A 16,565-nucleotide genomic window follows, 5' to 3' on the forward strand; every position below is an offset into this window, starting at 1 on the left:
TAGCGCTCCACATTGTTTCACTTCTGGACCAACTTCCTGCGTCATCAGGGACTTGATGTTTACGCCCGATTCTCCTCGCTTGCATTTCTAGCGATCTTATGTTTTCAAACCAGTCTCTAGTTGGACCCGCTGCGAATGTCATTTCTTGCCTTAATACTGTGGACGTTGAGATAGCGCAGGCTAGGAGAAAACTAGCTTTTGGTTATGAGAACTCAGTTTGGTACTTCCTATGCTACGACTGGAGCGTGTATCAAAGAATGTGCATGCGACTTGGGATCTGGCGGACTGTGGGATGATTCAATATTGGCTGGATACTATGATCGATCGAAATCTCGAGACTATTATGGGATGATATAGCACCATATATCCTTAATTATAGAAATTGATAAATCGGTCAAATATTCAAATGACGCCTGGGCGTGCCTTTCGATGGTAGCCCGTTTACACTCGCCTCGTCTGTGCAAAACCAAGCACGTGATCGGCCTGCGTGGCCTTCAGTTGAATAAAATAATCATAAAAGATGGTTAAAATCCTGGATTTGAGGATATATGAGCTTCGAGAAGTTTGTTTTGTACGAGTCAAAAACGAAACAGTTCATGCACGGGTGACTTGATAAGTTGCCCTCTTCACCTGACCCTCGCCACGACCATCGGACCATGCATCTGACAGTTTCAAGGGTGCGTTGTTCCTATCGCCGGTGTTTCCCCCAAATAAGACACATACCGTTCATCTGAACTTGATTGCCCCGGGCCTGGAACGATCCAGGGGACAACCGAACCACAAGATTCAATTGCGGGGAACCAGGTTTGGCCCTGTGCAGGATCAACGCTACCTAAGCGCTTATAGCGCCATCATTTCAAAGTGACCTAGGAGGCAAAATTCAAAAATCAGAGCAAAAGGACTGGACCCTCTTTTCCTGTTGAAGTCGGAAATAATTCCCGACATCATGACTTATAAAGAAGTCAAAACACAGATGCACCACGAAATACAGACATACACATCCCAGTCCAAACACGTGACGCTGATACAGTCTTGTCGTACTTGAAATAATTATTCTCGTATTATTAACTTGATTTAAATCTCTTGCTTGACCGGTCATGCCTTTCTCACGCTCGATCACCGTTGTTGAATGCCACTCGGAAGGTGAAGTAGGCGATGTCATTACCGGGGGAGTTCTGGACGTTCCAGGCAAAACTATGCACGATAAGCTCGTTCACATTTCAACGAAGATGGATAACATCCGCCAACTACTGTTGAATGAGCCTCGAGGGCGCGCATCGATGAACATCAATCTTGTTCTCCCACCCTGCGATCCACGCGCAGATGCCGGCTTCTTGACAATGGAAAGCGAGGAGTATGCGCCAATGTCAGGATCAAACACAATCTGTACCACCACCGCACTATTGGAGACTGGAATGATCCCAATTAAGGAGCCTATCACTGAAGTGACTTTAGATACCGCCGCGGGCCTGGTCACTGTGACTGCTGAGTGCGAATCAGGAAAGTGCAAGAGTGTTGAGTTCAACAATGTGCCTTCTTTCGTGCTTGAACTCGATTTTAAAGTGATGGTTCCCGGGATCGGGGATATTTCAGTCGACATAGCATATGGCGGAATGATGTACGTTCTGGTTGAGGTGGCCTCGCTGGGATTGACAGTCAGCAATCAGCATTCCCGTCAGCTCATCGAGGTCGGGGAGCGCATCAAGCGAGCGGTGGAGGCAATTTACACTCCTCTTCATCCTGAGAACTCCGGTATCACGGGTTTCAGTGTGATTGAATTTACCGAGCCTTTGCAAATCGAAGATGGGTGCAAAGTCGCAAGTAATGCTGTGGTTGTCTCGCCGGGGCGATTTGACCGTAGCCCCTGCGGCACAGGAACATGCGCGCGACTGGCCACAATGCATGCCCGAGGTCAGATCAAAGAGGGGGAGATTTTCAGGCATAGAAGTATCATCGGCACTGAATTTGTCAGTCGCATACGCGGGACAACCACTGTCGGTGATTACCCTGCGGTTCTCGCCGCTGTAAAAGGAAGGGCTTGGATTACCAGCTTCAAGCAAGTGCTTCTTGATTCAACCGATCCTTTCCCGCAGGGCTTTAGAGTGGGTGATCAATGGCACATGCCTCCGAATTGAGACAGACTATCCGAATCAGAGTGCATGCTGCTCGTTTGACAGAAATTTTATGCATACATGCACACAACCTGTTTCTAATATCAATAAGCAAATATGGGTTCAAAAGATAGTTGATGCGTCCCCCAGGACACTAGTGTGGTTGACTGAAGCAAATGATCGCGGGACTAGGAGAGCTGGGCCATCTCCTTCCTCACACGAGGCTTCAATGTGATGTGATGATTGTGATGTCCAGCTTTTATGTACTCAAGTACAATTGAACATCACATACCCTGATCCGATCAGCCATCAGAGACACATGGCAATGACGAGTGACAAACAGGGTAACACGGGCTCTTCTCAACGGGATCACTAGTCGTGGTAATGATCTTTCATAATCTTCCAATTGGCAATCTAGTCTATACTTCAAATGGCTTTCATCTATAACCCTCCTGAGAGGAAAATCTTGAGTTTTCCACCCTCAGCTCCCTAGCTTATTCTCAGAATACCCCTGAGTACTTCTTTAGCGCTCTAATAAAGGTCTTTACGTCCTTGTCTGTTAAATATACTTCAAGATAGCTTGAAGTACTCCTGTAGGATCTGCACGGACTTCTGCTAAAGCCCGAACGGATAAGTCTCTCCTTTCCCCAAAGGTGTTGCAGGCTGTATTGTCTCCAATGGTTTCACAGCCTCGGTACGATCAAAAAATATGAAACCGTCAAATTGTTCATGAAGAACTGCGTGGGAGTAGTGAGAAGTCTTCTCAGTCTTGGGCTTGTAGATCACGCCAATGAAGCGTTGCAGACGATCCTCTTTCGACAAAGCATCATACAGCTCAGGATCATGATGAGCCTGTCGAAGGTCAAGAAGAAAGCGTTCGACACCAGTATCGTGTGCCACTTTTTCCCAGCTATCATCTCTCGAAGGTCGCACGTTCATGATTTCCATATCCTCGTCCCACTCGCGTGCCGCGGCGACTGTGCCGGTATGAGTACCACATCCAATGATTGAGACATTGCCAGGACTCAGACGTTCCCGGCAAAGCTGGCCAATATTAATTTCATTGCGACGAGATCCCATGCTGGTAAAGCGAGCATCTCCAACGTGCGAATTGTGCGCCCATACCACTGCTTTATCGCGAGGCGGAGGGCGGGCTTGCAGTATACGAGCCAATGTCTCGAACATGTGTGTATCGCGCAAAGACCATGAGCTGGTGGAGCTCCAGTACATAGCCTTGTAATATCTTTCTGCGTCACGAACAAGGTAGGCATTTTGCTTGCCACTCTGGAATTCCTCGCCATCGAGAATGTCGCTCTGCATGTATTCCAGCCGATTTTTCAGAAAGTCCCGCAAAATCTGCACGACTTGAGCTTCACAATCTCGCATACCTTGCATGTTGGCCAGACCGTAGGCTACCGGGTCGTCAGCCCATGGGTCCAGACATCCGTATAGTACCCGAGCTTGTTTGCCTGCTGCAGGATCTACTCGGTCAAGATACTCGATAACCGCTTTCATCGATGAGCCCATGCTGTAGAGATCCAGGCCATAGAAACCCGCTCGGCTCTCTTCTGGTTGATCCTTGTTCCATTCACGCATCCACTCCACCAGTTCCTGCATCTCGCGATTGCGCCACATCCAGGTTGGAAATCGCTTAAAGGGCTCATGTTTTTCCTGTCCATATGCCGTGCCTCCGATCCTGGCTTTGGGGCCTGGTCGCATCCTCACATAACGGTCAACGGCCTCCGCGTCAGGCCAATCAGTCTCAACGGCGACGATGGTATAGCCGTGAACCTTGATGAGACGCTTGGTGATCTCGGCGCGTGCGCGATAGAATTCAGATGTGCCGTGTGTCCCATCGCCTAGGAGAACTACTTGTCTACTTGCAAAGCTATCGAAGTGAGGCGCGAACTTCTCATCATCGATGGGCGGAAGGGGCTCTATAGCATCATTGAACAGCTCCTGAAGGTCTGCCATGGATGTTATCGGACGGCAAGAAATTTTTGAACACGAGAACAAGCGATGAGGATATCTCCTAGCAATGACTGAGAATTTGATCTTCATGGTTGCCCGCGTCACATACAGACATTTTTTAGACATTTGTTTTAGATGAGATCACACCCGAGTAACCGACCAGTCATGATGATCTCACGTTAAACCACGCGATTGTAACCTTTTAGCGACATCATCTGGAGCAAATACCACTGGTGGAAACAAGTAATCATAGCTTAGTCTTGTCTATGAAAAGATTCAAACCAACTTGGTCACAGCTCCTCTCCAAAAACATCCCCCGGCCCCTTCCCCGAACAAGCAACGCTCATTCAGTACACGCGACAATCGTTACAGACATGGCCCTCCCGATCAGCAGTCCATCCCCAAAGGTAGACCGTTTCCAACAAGCGATGGAATCCCTCTACGGTAGATTCGCCAATATTCGAGATCCAGAGAACTGGTCCCCGCCACTCCGATCTGGCGGCCACCGCGGCCGATATTTATGGACAGATGCGTTCGGCGTACTCAACCTATTGACCATGCACAAAGAATACACAGCTGCAGGTGGAGGCAGCGATGATACGCGATACCTAGCACTAGCCCGCCGACTCATCGAGACTGTTCACGACGTTTTGGGTCGTACACGGGATAATCGCGCCCGACTACCGGGAGCAACAGATGACAACCCACTCGGTGGAGGATTACGAATTGGTAAAACAGATGAGCATGGTCCGGACGGCGATGGGCAATATCATCACTACTTGACTATATGGATGTTTGCGCTGAACCGTATGGCGATAGCATCCGGTGATATGGATTATAACCGGCTAGCTGTGCAGCTTGCACGGGCTATCCATCCAAAATTCCTCCATGATGGCTCGACGTCACGTCCGCGTTTAGTTTGGAAGATGTCTATGGATCTATCCGCACCGCTGGTAAAATCGGAGGGAAACCTTGATCCGATCGATGGGTTTGTGGTATTTCGGCTCCTTCAAGCGACTGCTATGAAGGCCGGCGATGGCGAAGTCTTGTCTGAGGAAATAGCAGATTATAGACGAATTATGAATCGTAAGGGAGAGCACTTTGTCTCGAGTGATCCGTTGGATTTGGGTATGACCTTGTGGACAGCGCATTGGTTCTCCGACAAGGAGGCTTGGGCTTCGAATCTTACGACGAGATGCTTTGACCTTTTGTGTTAGTATCGGGTTCTCGGACAGGTCCATCTCCAGACCATGCTTACATTCCGAGCAGATAATCTCTTTGAGATAGATCAATATCTCCTGCGAAATATCAAATTCCGGTTGGCTTTCCGCGAGTTCGGTACTGCGATGGGTCTTCAATGCGAGGCGGAATGGACTACGGACAAAGAGCGAAGTGTTGATCTGAAGAACTGGGCTGACTGCATTATTGCGGAATGGGATCCGTACATGGAACTCTCCATCTCCGAGGACCTGACACCGGAGGATATGCGACCTATCACACGCGTGATGTATGCATCAGCATTGATTCCAGGTGGTATGTGACCCCTATTTATAAGGAAAGACCCTTGCCATGTCGACACTGACGGGTCCTTTTTTCTTGCAGCTTTCTGTTCGGGATACTTGGGCCCTGAGCCTAAGCCTTTGGAGAAATAAGTATCATACATCCTGTTCAACACAGGGTTCATTCGGTAAAAGTGGAGTAATGTGACGATGCACGGTGTCTTCTGTATGCAACTTTATTGTACAACATAGTCGGCAGGTGCAGAGGCAAAGCAGCTTTGGAATCTATCGGGGAATATATGGTCACAGAGAGATAATCGGCTGGTGGATGCATGTCTATATGCCCGGTAGGCCAATGATATCCCTCCATGGGGGAAGTCTCCTCGGAAGGATGTAAATGACGTATATCGTGCTCAGAGCAATGGCCAGACCAGACCACTAAAGAGTATTATAGTTAGTTTCAAGCATGAAGAAGGGAAGCATATTCAATGTAGAAAGGTCTTGAAGTCGAAATACCTTTTCTAGCCAGGTGTGGAACCATATAGCTGTCATGAAGAGCATCCACCAACCCAGAATTATTACACCCCAGGCCAAGCGCATCGACCAAGTCCTCCCTGCTCCAACACTAACATCCTGTTCCTCGTTGGAGAGGGTATAAGGGTCACTAGCTTTGCGCTCACGACTGTCGCTTTCAGGTGCAGCGCTGGGAGACGCAGCAACGGCACCGGCGCCGACCGCCTCGAAAGTGAGAAGTGCTGTAACCAGTACAAGCATGAACACGTGTCCACTGATATCATGTCCTCCCTTCCAAGCACCACCGGCCGCTTTGCAGGCAGCGGCCGTAAACACCGTCTCCAGCTCCACAGACGAGCTTTCGGAGTTGGCCTGTGCCAGCTGGTCCATGGCCTGTCCGCATTTTCCACCAGTGATGATAAAGCTGCGATCAATAAGAGCCGGGCCAAAAAACCATTGTGTCAACAGATACCATACGACTGTGGCAAGGCACCAGCGAAGGAAAGCTTGGATGGAGCGGCGGAAGCGAATTTCTTGCTGGGCGTGCGAAGCGGAGGGAAGGTTGTATGCAGGTTGGAAGAGGACCAGGGATGCAAAGGCGACAGTCAGCCATACCCAGCCGATCTTCACGAAGTAGAGATTGAAGATGTTATTCTTGCGCGCGAAGTAGTTGACTGGGCTCTCGGCGAGATGAAGATCGGCGGCGAGGGAGGGTGCCATTGGTGCAGCCGGGTTGGATGAAAAACTCCTCGTTGAGCGAGCGATGGGCGAAATGACTGAGAATACAGATCCCAGTAGTAGCGTCACTGGGTATACCAGGAGGACAACTGGGGAGGGAGCATGTCGGGCGGGCGCAGGCATTTTGGTGGTCCCGGAGACCGAATTCGTACCGGTTCTTGCGATAAGCTGTGGGCTTGTGTGGAGTAGAAGGACGCAGATATCAGAAGAGTAACCAGCTATAGAACACACCCGGTCACAATTGCAAAGACCGGGGGTGAAGTAAAGTGGGAAGTTGAAAGCCACCACAGTTGGAGGAATGACATCAACCTTCACCTGCCGAGGCACTAAGTGGCGCCTTAGGTCTCAGGCATTCAACCTTCCACGCCTCTTCAATTTTCCACAGCGCAGTCATGAATGACAACAGAAAAAAAGAAATATTGGTCTGCTTCAGCAATCATGATGTCAATGTTCTTATTCAATTCAGCTTCATGGCCTTTGCACATGGCCAACACCTGAGAAAAGTGTCTTCAGGTCTTGTGGCCAGGTAAGTGCTGGTGGCTTGGAAAGGTACCATTGTTGACCAGGACACTGAGCTTGGTCCTTGCCGATCCATCATCGTCTCGATGCCGCTCTCCAAGACCGTGTATTATGTCATGTCTGCAACGCCTCGGCGCTTTCCCATATCAAAATCGTAAGATTCCGCTTTTAGCATTATCGGCGGGTTACTCTGTTACTGTGAACAAGTGGGGGACTTAAGTGCGGACTAACTCCTTCTGGATCCTTCCTAGGTGCCTAAGTAGTGAATCTGCTAGGCTTGGTGGTCGGACGGTGTCAGCCATAAACCCTTGGTCTGAACCGCCCACTGCGGATCTTCGCATGCATTTCCGTTGAGCCGTTCCGCGGGAGGCGGGTTTATGACCCGGTGCATGACACGTAGGTGTCTTGATCAGTAATGACGAATTAGACCTTTCACAGCTAAGGCTAAGCGAGACCCAACCGCCCACGTGATGGTGCCTATTTCGCACGCGGACCGTAGGTCACGATTGTAAAGGGTAGACGGCAGACATGGACTAGTGCCTTTTACAGATAAGAGTTGCTCTGACCCCGAACTGCGTGGCTTCTGTGGTATCGATCAAGGTGCAAAGGCCTCCAAGTCCGGATTGTTGGCTATCCCTACGGTGATAGGCAACTTGAGCGCCTATTCCATCTCCGCTTTTAGTGGCAAATCCTCCCCCCCCCCCCTTCCCTCCCTCCTAGGCTACAGGGTCTATCACTGCATAACGAGGCGACTAGGGCACACACCGTCTTAAGCCGGAGAATTTCTCATTTGGGGCACGTCTCCTTATTAGCACCCTAAAACGCTTCTTCCCCGTGATCATCCCGTTACTCCCGTTCACCCCCTATCAACCATCTCTATAGCATCTCGGGCGAAAGAAGTTCTTCCTCCGCCCCCCCCCCCCCAACCAAAAAAAAGGAGGCTAGCGTCGAGGGACTGGCGGTGGGAATCGGAGAGTATGTAAAAAAACGGTGTATCACAGCGTACTCAACTTGGCACGACCCACCACGGCTGCTGATTGGGCGTGGCCCACCCTTTTCAGGTCCTGCACGACGGTCGAGTCGGACGGGCTAATCAGTGCAACGCATTGATTACACTAGCAGTCAACTCCTTCTGAGACTGCGACATCCCGAGCCCTTTTCAGTCCGCACCAGACTGCTGGGACGTCCTTTTGTGCCAGCGCCAGTCGAACAAAAGTGCGACTGAGAGCTGAAGAGTGTGCGAACCCGACAGCTTGGGTCATTCAGAGTCTGCCGTGAGGACGGGGTTTTAAGACGCCCGCGGTGGCTCTTTTCTTTCTCTTTTTCTCTATTCTAGTTTATCCCCTTCCCCTTTTATACTTTCGAGTCCACTCCAAACCCCCGGGCTTTGGTGCTGCATGCCGATATGGCTCTCAACTCAAACCCAATCGAACCCGATGTTCGTCACTTTGAGAATTCAGGTCCTAGCGAAATATCACTGACACGCTGTAGCTATCGGATGCTGATTCGTCTTATCCCGGCTCGTAAGTTCTCATGGTTTTGGATGTTCATGTGTATAGTGTTGACTTTACGATTAGCGGCGACTCTACGACGTACACCGAGAGTCTCACTTCGAGTGCCTTGAATTACCAGTAAGTCTGACCGATTAGAATGATATCTTATTTGTGTCTTCGTGATTGAAATGTCGCTAATTATACATTAGATATGAGGTGAGGGCTCTTGGGCATGGCCCTGTCATGGAAATGAAACCCTTGCTTACCATTTACTTAGAACGGTCGCCGGTACCATTCATACCACGAGGGCGAATATTTTCTGGTATGTGATCTCTATCAATGCGTGATCGATCACCTGATTCGATCTGATTTGATTTGATCTGATCTAATCTGTTTCCCGCCCAGCCAAACGATGAACAGGAACAAGATCGTCTCGATCTGGTTAGTGCTGATTCCTCTGACCATTGCCCTGAAGAATTCTGACAAGAGCAGAGCCATCATATTTATTTGATGCTTCTCAAAGGTGTTTTACATCTAGCGCCTATCAAAAAATCAGGACGTGTGCTCGATATTGGAACGGGTACCGGGATCTGGGCCATTGAATTTGCAGAGTAAGTTTCTTTGCAAGACAGTCACAAAGCTACCTCGCTAACTGATGAAAGTGAGAACCCCGAAGCAGAAGTAATCGGTGAGTATTCTCAGTCTTCAAGTTACATCGCCGCTAAAATATGGACTCAACTTGGGTAGGGGTTGACTTGAGTCCTATTCAACCGTCTTGGTAAGAATCCCATTCAGAAAAACCAATGAGACATAATTACTAAGTCCCCAAGGGTACCACCAAATTGTCGATTTGAAATCGATGACTTTGAACAGCCATGGTCCTTCAGCAAACCATTCGACTACATCCACGGCCGTGAATTAGCAGGGGCCATTCGAGACCATGAAACATTATTCGCGCAAGCTTTTGAAAATCTCAAACCAAACGGCTGGTTCGAGATGGCTACCATGGAACCCGCCACCTTCTCGGATGACGGCACTCATCTCAAAGCAACGTGTCTCATGGAGGCCGTCAAGTACATTCAACTGTCATCACGGATGTTCGGGAAGGAATCAGACGCAGCATCTTCATGGAAGGGGATCATGGAAAAAGCCGGATTTATTAACGTTCATGAAGTGGTCTATAAGGCAAGTTCCCTCCCTCCCAATCTCACTTGTCACCAGATGTCACCAAATGCTAATTCTTCCGACAGCTACCCCAAAGTCCCTGGCCGAAAGATGCCAAATACAAAGAATTGGGAAGATACCACCAGCTCAACATGCTCGAAGCAATGCCGCCATACACGTACGCATTGTTCACTCGCATGCTTGGATGGCCCCGCCATGAAATCGAAGCCCTGCTGGCAGGTGTTCGACGTGAGTTGAAAGACCTCTCGATCCATTTGTATACACGAGTATACATGGTATACGGACAAAAGCCTGAATAAGCCGGGGTCGCGCACGGTTATGTAAATAGAAAGTAATGATAAGCCATGCCAATATCCCACTACCAATATACGCGAATTGTGAACTTGATACCTCTCTCTCTCTCCATGCCCAGCACTCTCTTGCGAGCCTTTGTCAGATGTAATGTGTCCTGTGCGAATTGAAACGTACCTTCGGAGTCGACCCGTCAAACCCTCTGGGCAGATGACCTTTCGGTCTCTAGTCAGATACGATGGCTACTGTGGAATCGACATATTGAGATTGAGAAAATTGAAAAAAAAAAGAATATTTATGGTTCATGTTGCCTTTATATTCCCTAAATATAACGCCATCCGTCTGCTTCGCAAAATCGCTCATTGTCATTCATATGCATCATGATACGGAAAAAAAGGGTACAGCCCAATTCCATCCATCACCGGGTTCGATTGAGGTCCATCTTCGCAACAATATTCGCTAGAGATTCAGATTGCTGCATTCGAATATTGTCGCGCGTCTCATCCCAGTGCAGCGTCCCATCAAGTTCATACGCTTCATACATGTACTGTTCGTGGTCGGGGAGCTCAGCGCGGTCAAGCATCATTTCACCAGGAGCTTGTGTGACAATGATCCTGGGCACTGGATTCAAAGGCATCAATTGAGTCTGGGGCCCGTCGCCGGGAAGTTCTGCAACGCCCGATGCAGGGTCGGAGTCGTGGGACGAGCGAGCGGGGAGCTCGGCGTAGGATGACGAGGTAACTCGAGTCTCATTTGGAACCTCGGTGCTACTCATACGAGCACTGCGGGATTCCTGAGGAAGCTCGGCCAGAACAGCGTCGTTGCTTCGTCGCGGGGACATCGGCGGAGTGATATCACCGGTGAGATGGTTGATGGATCGCTCTAGTCTCTCCTGGAACAGATCAAGTCTGGATCTCCTTTCGAGAGCGAGTTGCGAATCCTTGAGTATCCAGCGCTTCCGAGTGCTGGACTTGAGCTTGCCTTTGTGCTTCAGGAGCTCGAGTCGGTAGGGTTCCACGAACTTGGCCAGATCTCGTGCTGCGTTGCCTGCGTCGGAAATTGTGGCGAATATCCAGTTGTATTCGATTTCGCCGAGGAGCTCGGGCTTGAATTCTTTTAATTGCTTTGCGGACGCTGCTCGGTACAGGATTTGATCCGTCAAGTTGATGGTCTCGAGCACTTGCTTCTCCAGTGTTATCTCCGAGACATCTATCGACTTTTTGGTCTCCACCATGTGACTCATGGATACGTCCATTTTAGACGGAGATGGTGCTTGTTGAGATTGTCTGATGGGCGATGACGAAGATGGTGATGTTGGAGACGTTGGAGACTGAGATGAGTGAGAGGATGTTGGAGAGGGTGTTGGACGAGTTGATGTGGGTGATGCTCTCTCTTCAGATGGCTGTTCGACGAGCTTTCCCTCATTCTTCGCCTCTGCATGGATTGAGTTCTGATAGAATCGCTCGGCCGTCTGATGCCATTTATTCGCAGACTTGACCAACACGTCTGCCGTTGACTGGCGGCATCGAGTCTTGGAGTTTACCCATGTATCTGCTGATCGATGCCAGGCTTCCACAGTGGTCTGATGGCATTTGTTCCTCGAGTGGGATAACACCGTTGTCGATCGACGCCACAGTGCTATACTTGACTGCTGCCATTTCTGCGTGGATTGCTGCAATAATTCCGCCGGTCGGACTTGCGCAGGAGAGGAGCACATCTTGTCACTTGATTGCTAGTTCCAGTGCACGTTTTGAAAGCCTGTGCTGGGGTCTGACACGACAAGAGATGGGGAATTGGGCGCCCTTAGTTGAGCAGGTACTAGAGAAGGTGGAAATCGAATTCCCGGGGGCCCCTCCCTTAAGCTTGTTATGGACATTGCAAGATTGAATCTGCCTCGCGTTATAAGATGCAAGTGGGGCGCAACTTGGGGGGCTTAGACCGTATCGAGTGATGACTGCGGGAAAAAAAAACATGGTGGCCTGGCTGATTCTTCGTTCGAGATTGGTTGAGTTGTCGGGGCGAAGTCTGGGGCCAAAACATCTCTGCCATGAAGAATACCCGATTGGCCTCTTCGTATCGTTCCAACTGTGAAAATCACGTATTTCCCATGTTCATGTCAGGTTACTATTTTTGTTACACCCCCGCAGGGCTGATCATAACCCTGAACTCGATTTGATGTGTCGTATTCGCATCGTACTTGGCTTGCAATGTGATTGCTTGACATTTCCCCATACTGTCTCAAATGAGAGCCACGCGGGCCTTAGATCATCTTATTCGAGCCAACTCGGTGGTTTATTTTTCGGGCGAGGCTGTGACCACGAAGAGGTCAAGTTAGACCACAGATTCTGCTACTATGTATCATTGCAAACGGATACACTATCATCCAACAATTCTACCCAACGCTTGATCCATTAGGGACTTGGAATGGAACCTCGAAAGAAATGATCAATCTACGTATGCGCATGTAAAACACCTTTGCTCAGAACAGTAATTCCGCAGTGGAAAATTCAAACATTCATTGCAATCACTTCAGTCATCTCCAAATGATCCCCCCTAGTTCAATTTTCCAGAATAGTATTCCTGAGCTGACCCGTGCTGGTAGTACGGGGGAGGGGCACCCCGCCCATCCTTCGTTTGAGGCACAACGGCGCGAGATTGTGACCGCGGGTCGATATTACTCATTTGGTTTTGGTACCAGTATCCCAGTTGTTGATCATGACCAGCTTGATCTTGCTGATTGTGATAGGAATGAGGCTGGTTTTTGTCGTGGCTTTTGTCTTTTCTATCTTGGTGTTCATGTGCAGCTCTATCGAATGACCCTGTTAGGAGATATAGCCTTGAAAGGATCGAGTGGAATGAACTCACTTGGAGGCGGCCTTGATAAGGCCATAGCCGCCAGCCAAGAAAAGACCAGTCTTGATGAGACCCATGACAATTGATTTTAAGTTGAAGGAGATTGAAGACGAGATAGAGGTCACAAAGCTTTCCTAGCTGGATGGCGCTCGTTGAATCGAATGGGCTGATATCAAGACTAAAAAATTGAGAGCGTATTTACGCTGAACGATCTCTAAAATATATTTGAATTCTCGAGGCAGTGCGAGATCTCTCATTAGGTAGCATGATTCTGCAAATAGCCAACTCTCTTCAATACCAAAATGTCAAGCTTTCTCAAGTGACTGGTCCCGCACAGCCTTGTGGGTCTAGGCCGTATTCTGACCCAATTGATGGTCGGCATTCCCCACGCTATTCCCTAAACTATGCAACAACCCGAGATCGAAAGCGAGCTGAATTGGTGGCCTAAATCTTGCGCCTCCCCGAGTGATAAAGTTGCTGCTGGCACCTTCACCGAAAAGAACCAAGTGTGAACGAAACCGACCTGATATTACATAGCCGAATCCGAAACCGAACAGGAATCATCCATCTTCTTCCGGTGAGATCGACTACAGAGCCATGCCACCCCGGTTGAACCATCGGAAATCTACCAGAGGATGTCTGCGTTGCAAATCACGAAAAGTCAAGGTAAGATCAGGCGAGGGGGCTTCTTAATTTGCTGGAAATGCCGACATGTCAACAGTGCGATGAAACGCGGCCCCGATGCATTCACTGCGCCCGCCACGGGGTAGCATGCGAGTACCCTTCATTTGCAACTCATGTTTACGATCCTATTCAGTCCAAAACATCCAGCATCCTGTCGCGAAAAATACTCAAGCCCTCATTACCTTCTTCGGGGCTTGGAATGCGGGTCCTTGAGTTACGCCTCATGCATCACTGGGTGGCTGCCACCGCAGAAACGATGAGCTCGGCCCACCTAGCGGGCGTTCGTGAAATGTGGGGTGTCTCAGTTCCTCAAATGGCCTTTGAGTACGAGCCTCTTCTTCACACATTACTTGCCCTTGGTGCGGCGCATCGCGCCACGCTCCTTCCAGACGAAGCAAGCTTATTGCGCCCCGTTTATCATTCTTACATCGATTCTGCTCTTCAGCGACACCGCCCGGTGACCGCCAAGCTTGACGGCAGTATAAGCGAATCGGTTTGCTTGAATGCTGTGTTGATCTCGCTGTACACGCTGTTTCTACGGTCGGAGCCTTCCACAGAACCGTATGAGCCCCCGTTATTATGGCTCTCAATGGCACGTGGCATTCGAACTGTCTTGAAGGAAGTTTATCATAATTTGGTACAGTCAAAGTCACGTCTGTGTCCTTTACTGCTAGCTCAACCAATGGTGTGGTTCCAAGGACCGTACACGGGCCCGGACAAAACATTCCACTTTCTCCTTGAGTATCATCGCGAGGAAGAGAATATGAATGAAAAAATAGAAAAGGCATACCGTGATACAATTGACTATCTAGAGCGCTTGTACGTGTCCATACGAAATGGAGAACCAGACTGGGTCATTCGCAAGCTATTCACCGGGTTTCCACCAGTAGTACCTGGCGAGTTCCTCGATTTTGTCTATGAGAAACGACCACGGGCTCTGGTGATTCTGGCGTACTTATTTGCATTGACGAAAAAGATTGATAGTGTTTGGTGGCTTCGTGGAATCCCTGAGCGCGAGGTGCGTGGCATCAACAGTATCATGCCCCCTGATTGGAAGTGGACTATGGTTTGGGCCCTCAATCTGGTTGCCGACGAGAAAGAGGCATCGAAGAATGGCCTTATCGTTCCTCGGCTAAACCAGAGTATGATAGACGCTTTATATTGAGTGAGACGAAACAATAATACCATAATTGCGATGCCCTTCGAATGAATTTCACTCATTAGGGACAATTCCATTGACAGCAGGTCGGAGAGGACCTAAAACTTTAGTCAAAGGTTGATTATTGCCTACATGAAAGCATGTTTGACGACTGCTCAGCTCGTTTCATACCATCGGGCTTAATCGATTTCAGACTATTAGAAAAGGAAATTTCAAACACAGAGCACAAACTTTTTGTGAAGTACGTCCTTCTGTTAACAGGCAAAAGCAGATCTGACATGCGTCAACCCTGCGCTAAGGCTCGGTTTCGGTCCCATTTCCATGTTCTCCCGTAGAGTTCTACATCTGACAAGATGCCTACACCGATTTGATCCGTACATTCAGCGTTCCTTTTGCACACAGCCCCCAAGATAGACTCGGTGGCGCCAAGGAGTAGATCGAAAAAATTTCACAGATTTACTATCCATGTAGACATATAATCGCTGTGAGTTCCCCCGATATCATGAATTTCAATTCTTTCAACTTACCTAGGCAACCAAGCTTTTCCAAAGAACTATTTCACTTTTATACTCTCTTCTAACAATCTCAAGTTTGCCATAGTATTTCCTAACGACATCACCAACGGAATCTCTTGAATTGGCCAACATTGCTTTCTACGCTCTAGCTGTTCTCCCTGCGATCTACTGCTTTATCAAGCACGGCAAGCCTGGGATTGTTGGCTGGCTCTATGTAATACTCATGTGTGGGTTACGCCTAGCTGGTAATGGAATGTCCTACCATGAGCCCTCCACAACCGACAAGCCCAATGGCGCTGCATCCATCATCGTAGGAATTGGCCTCTCTCCTCTTCTTTTCGCAGCTCTGGGCCTTTGGCACGAGTCATAAGATCTCATTCTATACATTTCTCAATATCTCAAATCCTATTTAGGACATTAGTGTAGAAATACCTCTATCCAGTCATCCCTTACTCCCTTTCTCGAATATGCCGCCATGCTCATTCCTCACCTCGTTATAGGCGCTGGAATCGGTCTGACAGCCGCCAGTGGCAAAAATCTCAATATACTGAAAGCCGGCATGACCATTGTGACCATGGGCTGGTTTATAATCACTGGCATGACTCTTCTGTCTTTCAGGGCAAGCATACACAGCGACCGAATTTCGGGAGAGAAGAAGGTTTAGAATCTCACCTCTTCGCTGCTTTTGTGATCTTCCAGCTCATCTCTTCACAGTTGCTTCTTGCTCTCATTATTGCTGCACCGATTCTCGGGATGCGAGTTGTCTATTTCGTTGTAACGGAATTCGAATACGGATATTCATCTAAAGCTTCCTTGCCCGTGTAAGTCATCTTTGGCACCTTGCCAGAATTTCCTGGTCATGAGTACCTACCTTCATGCCGGAATTGTAACTCGGAACCTGCCTCGCGACTGGTTGGAAAAGGACAACACGGCCTGTCCCTCCATCTCAGACCCGAGCTATAACACGACCTTCCACTCCGTTGCGCCTCCTGCTCATAGCACAGGTTACACAGCCATGTAAAATATGTATGAAT

General features: G+C 49.0%; 9 protein-coding genes across 9 annotated transcripts; 6 read left to right on the forward strand and 3 right to left on the reverse strand.

Moving 5' to 3' along the window:
* Positions 1-98: 98 nt before the first annotated feature.
* On the forward strand, positions 99-357 carry N7477_003777 (uncharacterized protein; the record flags this gene model as incomplete). The annotated part of the gene is made up of 2 exons (XM_056965440.1): positions 99-137; positions 217-357. The coding sequence occupies 2 exons, from the start codon at positions 99-101 to the stop codon at positions 355-357; spliced, it is 180 nt and encodes a 59-aa protein (XP_056825393.1).
* A 740-nt stretch (positions 358-1,097) lies between these two features.
* On the forward strand, positions 1,098-2,135 carry N7477_003778 (proline racemase family protein; the record flags this gene model as incomplete). The annotated part of the gene is made up of 1 exon (XM_056965441.1): positions 1,098-2,135. One exon carries the CDS (start codon positions 1,098-1,100, stop codon positions 2,133-2,135), a length of 1,038 nt encoding a protein of 345 aa, XP_056825394.1.
* A 591-nt stretch (positions 2,136-2,726) lies between these two features.
* Positions 2,727-4,085, reverse strand: N7477_003779 (putative erythromycin esterase; the record flags this gene model as incomplete). Its single annotated transcript, XM_056965442.1, has 1 exon — positions 2,727-4,085. One exon carries the CDS (start codon positions 4,083-4,085, stop codon positions 2,727-2,729), a length of 1,359 nt encoding a protein of 452 aa, XP_056825395.1.
* Positions 4,086-4,456: 371 nt separating this feature from the next.
* N7477_003780 (uncharacterized protein) lies at positions 4,457-5,734 on the forward strand (the record flags this gene model as incomplete). Its single annotated transcript, XM_056965443.1, has 3 exons — positions 4,457-5,294; positions 5,352-5,615; positions 5,685-5,734. The coding sequence occupies 3 exons, from the start codon at positions 4,457-4,459 to the stop codon at positions 5,732-5,734; spliced, it is 1,152 nt and encodes a 383-aa protein (XP_056825396.1).
* A 183-nt stretch (positions 5,735-5,917) lies between these two features.
* Positions 5,918-6,955, reverse strand: N7477_003781 (putative inositol phospholipid biosynthesis protein Scs3; the record flags this gene model as incomplete). The annotated part of the gene is made up of 2 exons (XM_056965444.1): positions 5,918-6,019; positions 6,098-6,955. 2 exons carry the CDS (start codon positions 6,953-6,955, stop codon positions 5,918-5,920), a joined length of 960 nt encoding a protein of 319 aa, XP_056825397.1.
* Positions 6,956-8,756: 1,801 nt separating this feature from the next.
* Positions 8,757-10,328, forward strand: N7477_003782 (class I SAM-dependent methyltransferase; the record flags this gene model as incomplete). Its single annotated transcript, XM_056965445.1, has 11 exons — positions 8,757-8,789; positions 8,843-8,874; positions 8,929-8,982; positions 9,054-9,060; positions 9,122-9,166; positions 9,250-9,285; positions 9,337-9,455; positions 9,507-9,532; positions 9,592-9,622; positions 9,675-10,020; positions 10,095-10,328. The coding sequence occupies 11 exons, from the start codon at positions 8,757-8,759 to the stop codon at positions 10,326-10,328; spliced, it is 963 nt and encodes a 320-aa protein (XP_056825398.1).
* Positions 10,329-10,738: 410 nt separating this feature from the next.
* N7477_003783 (uncharacterized protein) lies at positions 10,739-12,037 on the reverse strand (the record flags this gene model as incomplete). The annotated part of the gene is made up of 1 exon (XM_056965446.1): positions 10,739-12,037. The coding sequence occupies one exon, from the start codon at positions 12,035-12,037 to the stop codon at positions 10,739-10,741; it is 1,299 nt and encodes a 432-aa protein (XP_056825399.1).
* Positions 12,038-13,770: 1,733 nt separating this feature from the next.
* N7477_003784 (Zn(II)2Cys6 transcription factor domain-containing protein) lies at positions 13,771-15,022 on the forward strand (the record flags this gene model as incomplete). Its single annotated transcript, XM_056965447.1, has 2 exons — positions 13,771-13,839; positions 13,895-15,022. 2 exons carry the CDS (start codon positions 13,771-13,773, stop codon positions 15,020-15,022), a joined length of 1,197 nt encoding a protein of 398 aa, XP_056825400.1.
* A 984-nt stretch (positions 15,023-16,006) lies between these two features.
* Positions 16,007-16,356, forward strand: N7477_003785 (uncharacterized protein; the record flags this gene model as incomplete). The annotated part of the gene is made up of 2 exons (XM_056965448.1): positions 16,007-16,189; positions 16,246-16,356. The coding sequence occupies 2 exons, from the start codon at positions 16,007-16,009 to the stop codon at positions 16,354-16,356; spliced, it is 294 nt and encodes a 97-aa protein (XP_056825401.1).
* Positions 16,357-16,565: the final 209 nt, after the last annotated feature.

The sequence above is a fragment of the Penicillium maclennaniae genome (assembly GCF_028827695.1).
Source record: "Penicillium maclennaniae strain IBT 15551 chromosome Unknown utg000003l:1.0-5670915.0:1.0-5674809.0, whole genome shotgun sequence".
Lineage (NCBI taxonomy): Eukaryota > Fungi > Ascomycota > Eurotiomycetes > Eurotiales > Aspergillaceae > Penicillium > Penicillium maclennaniae.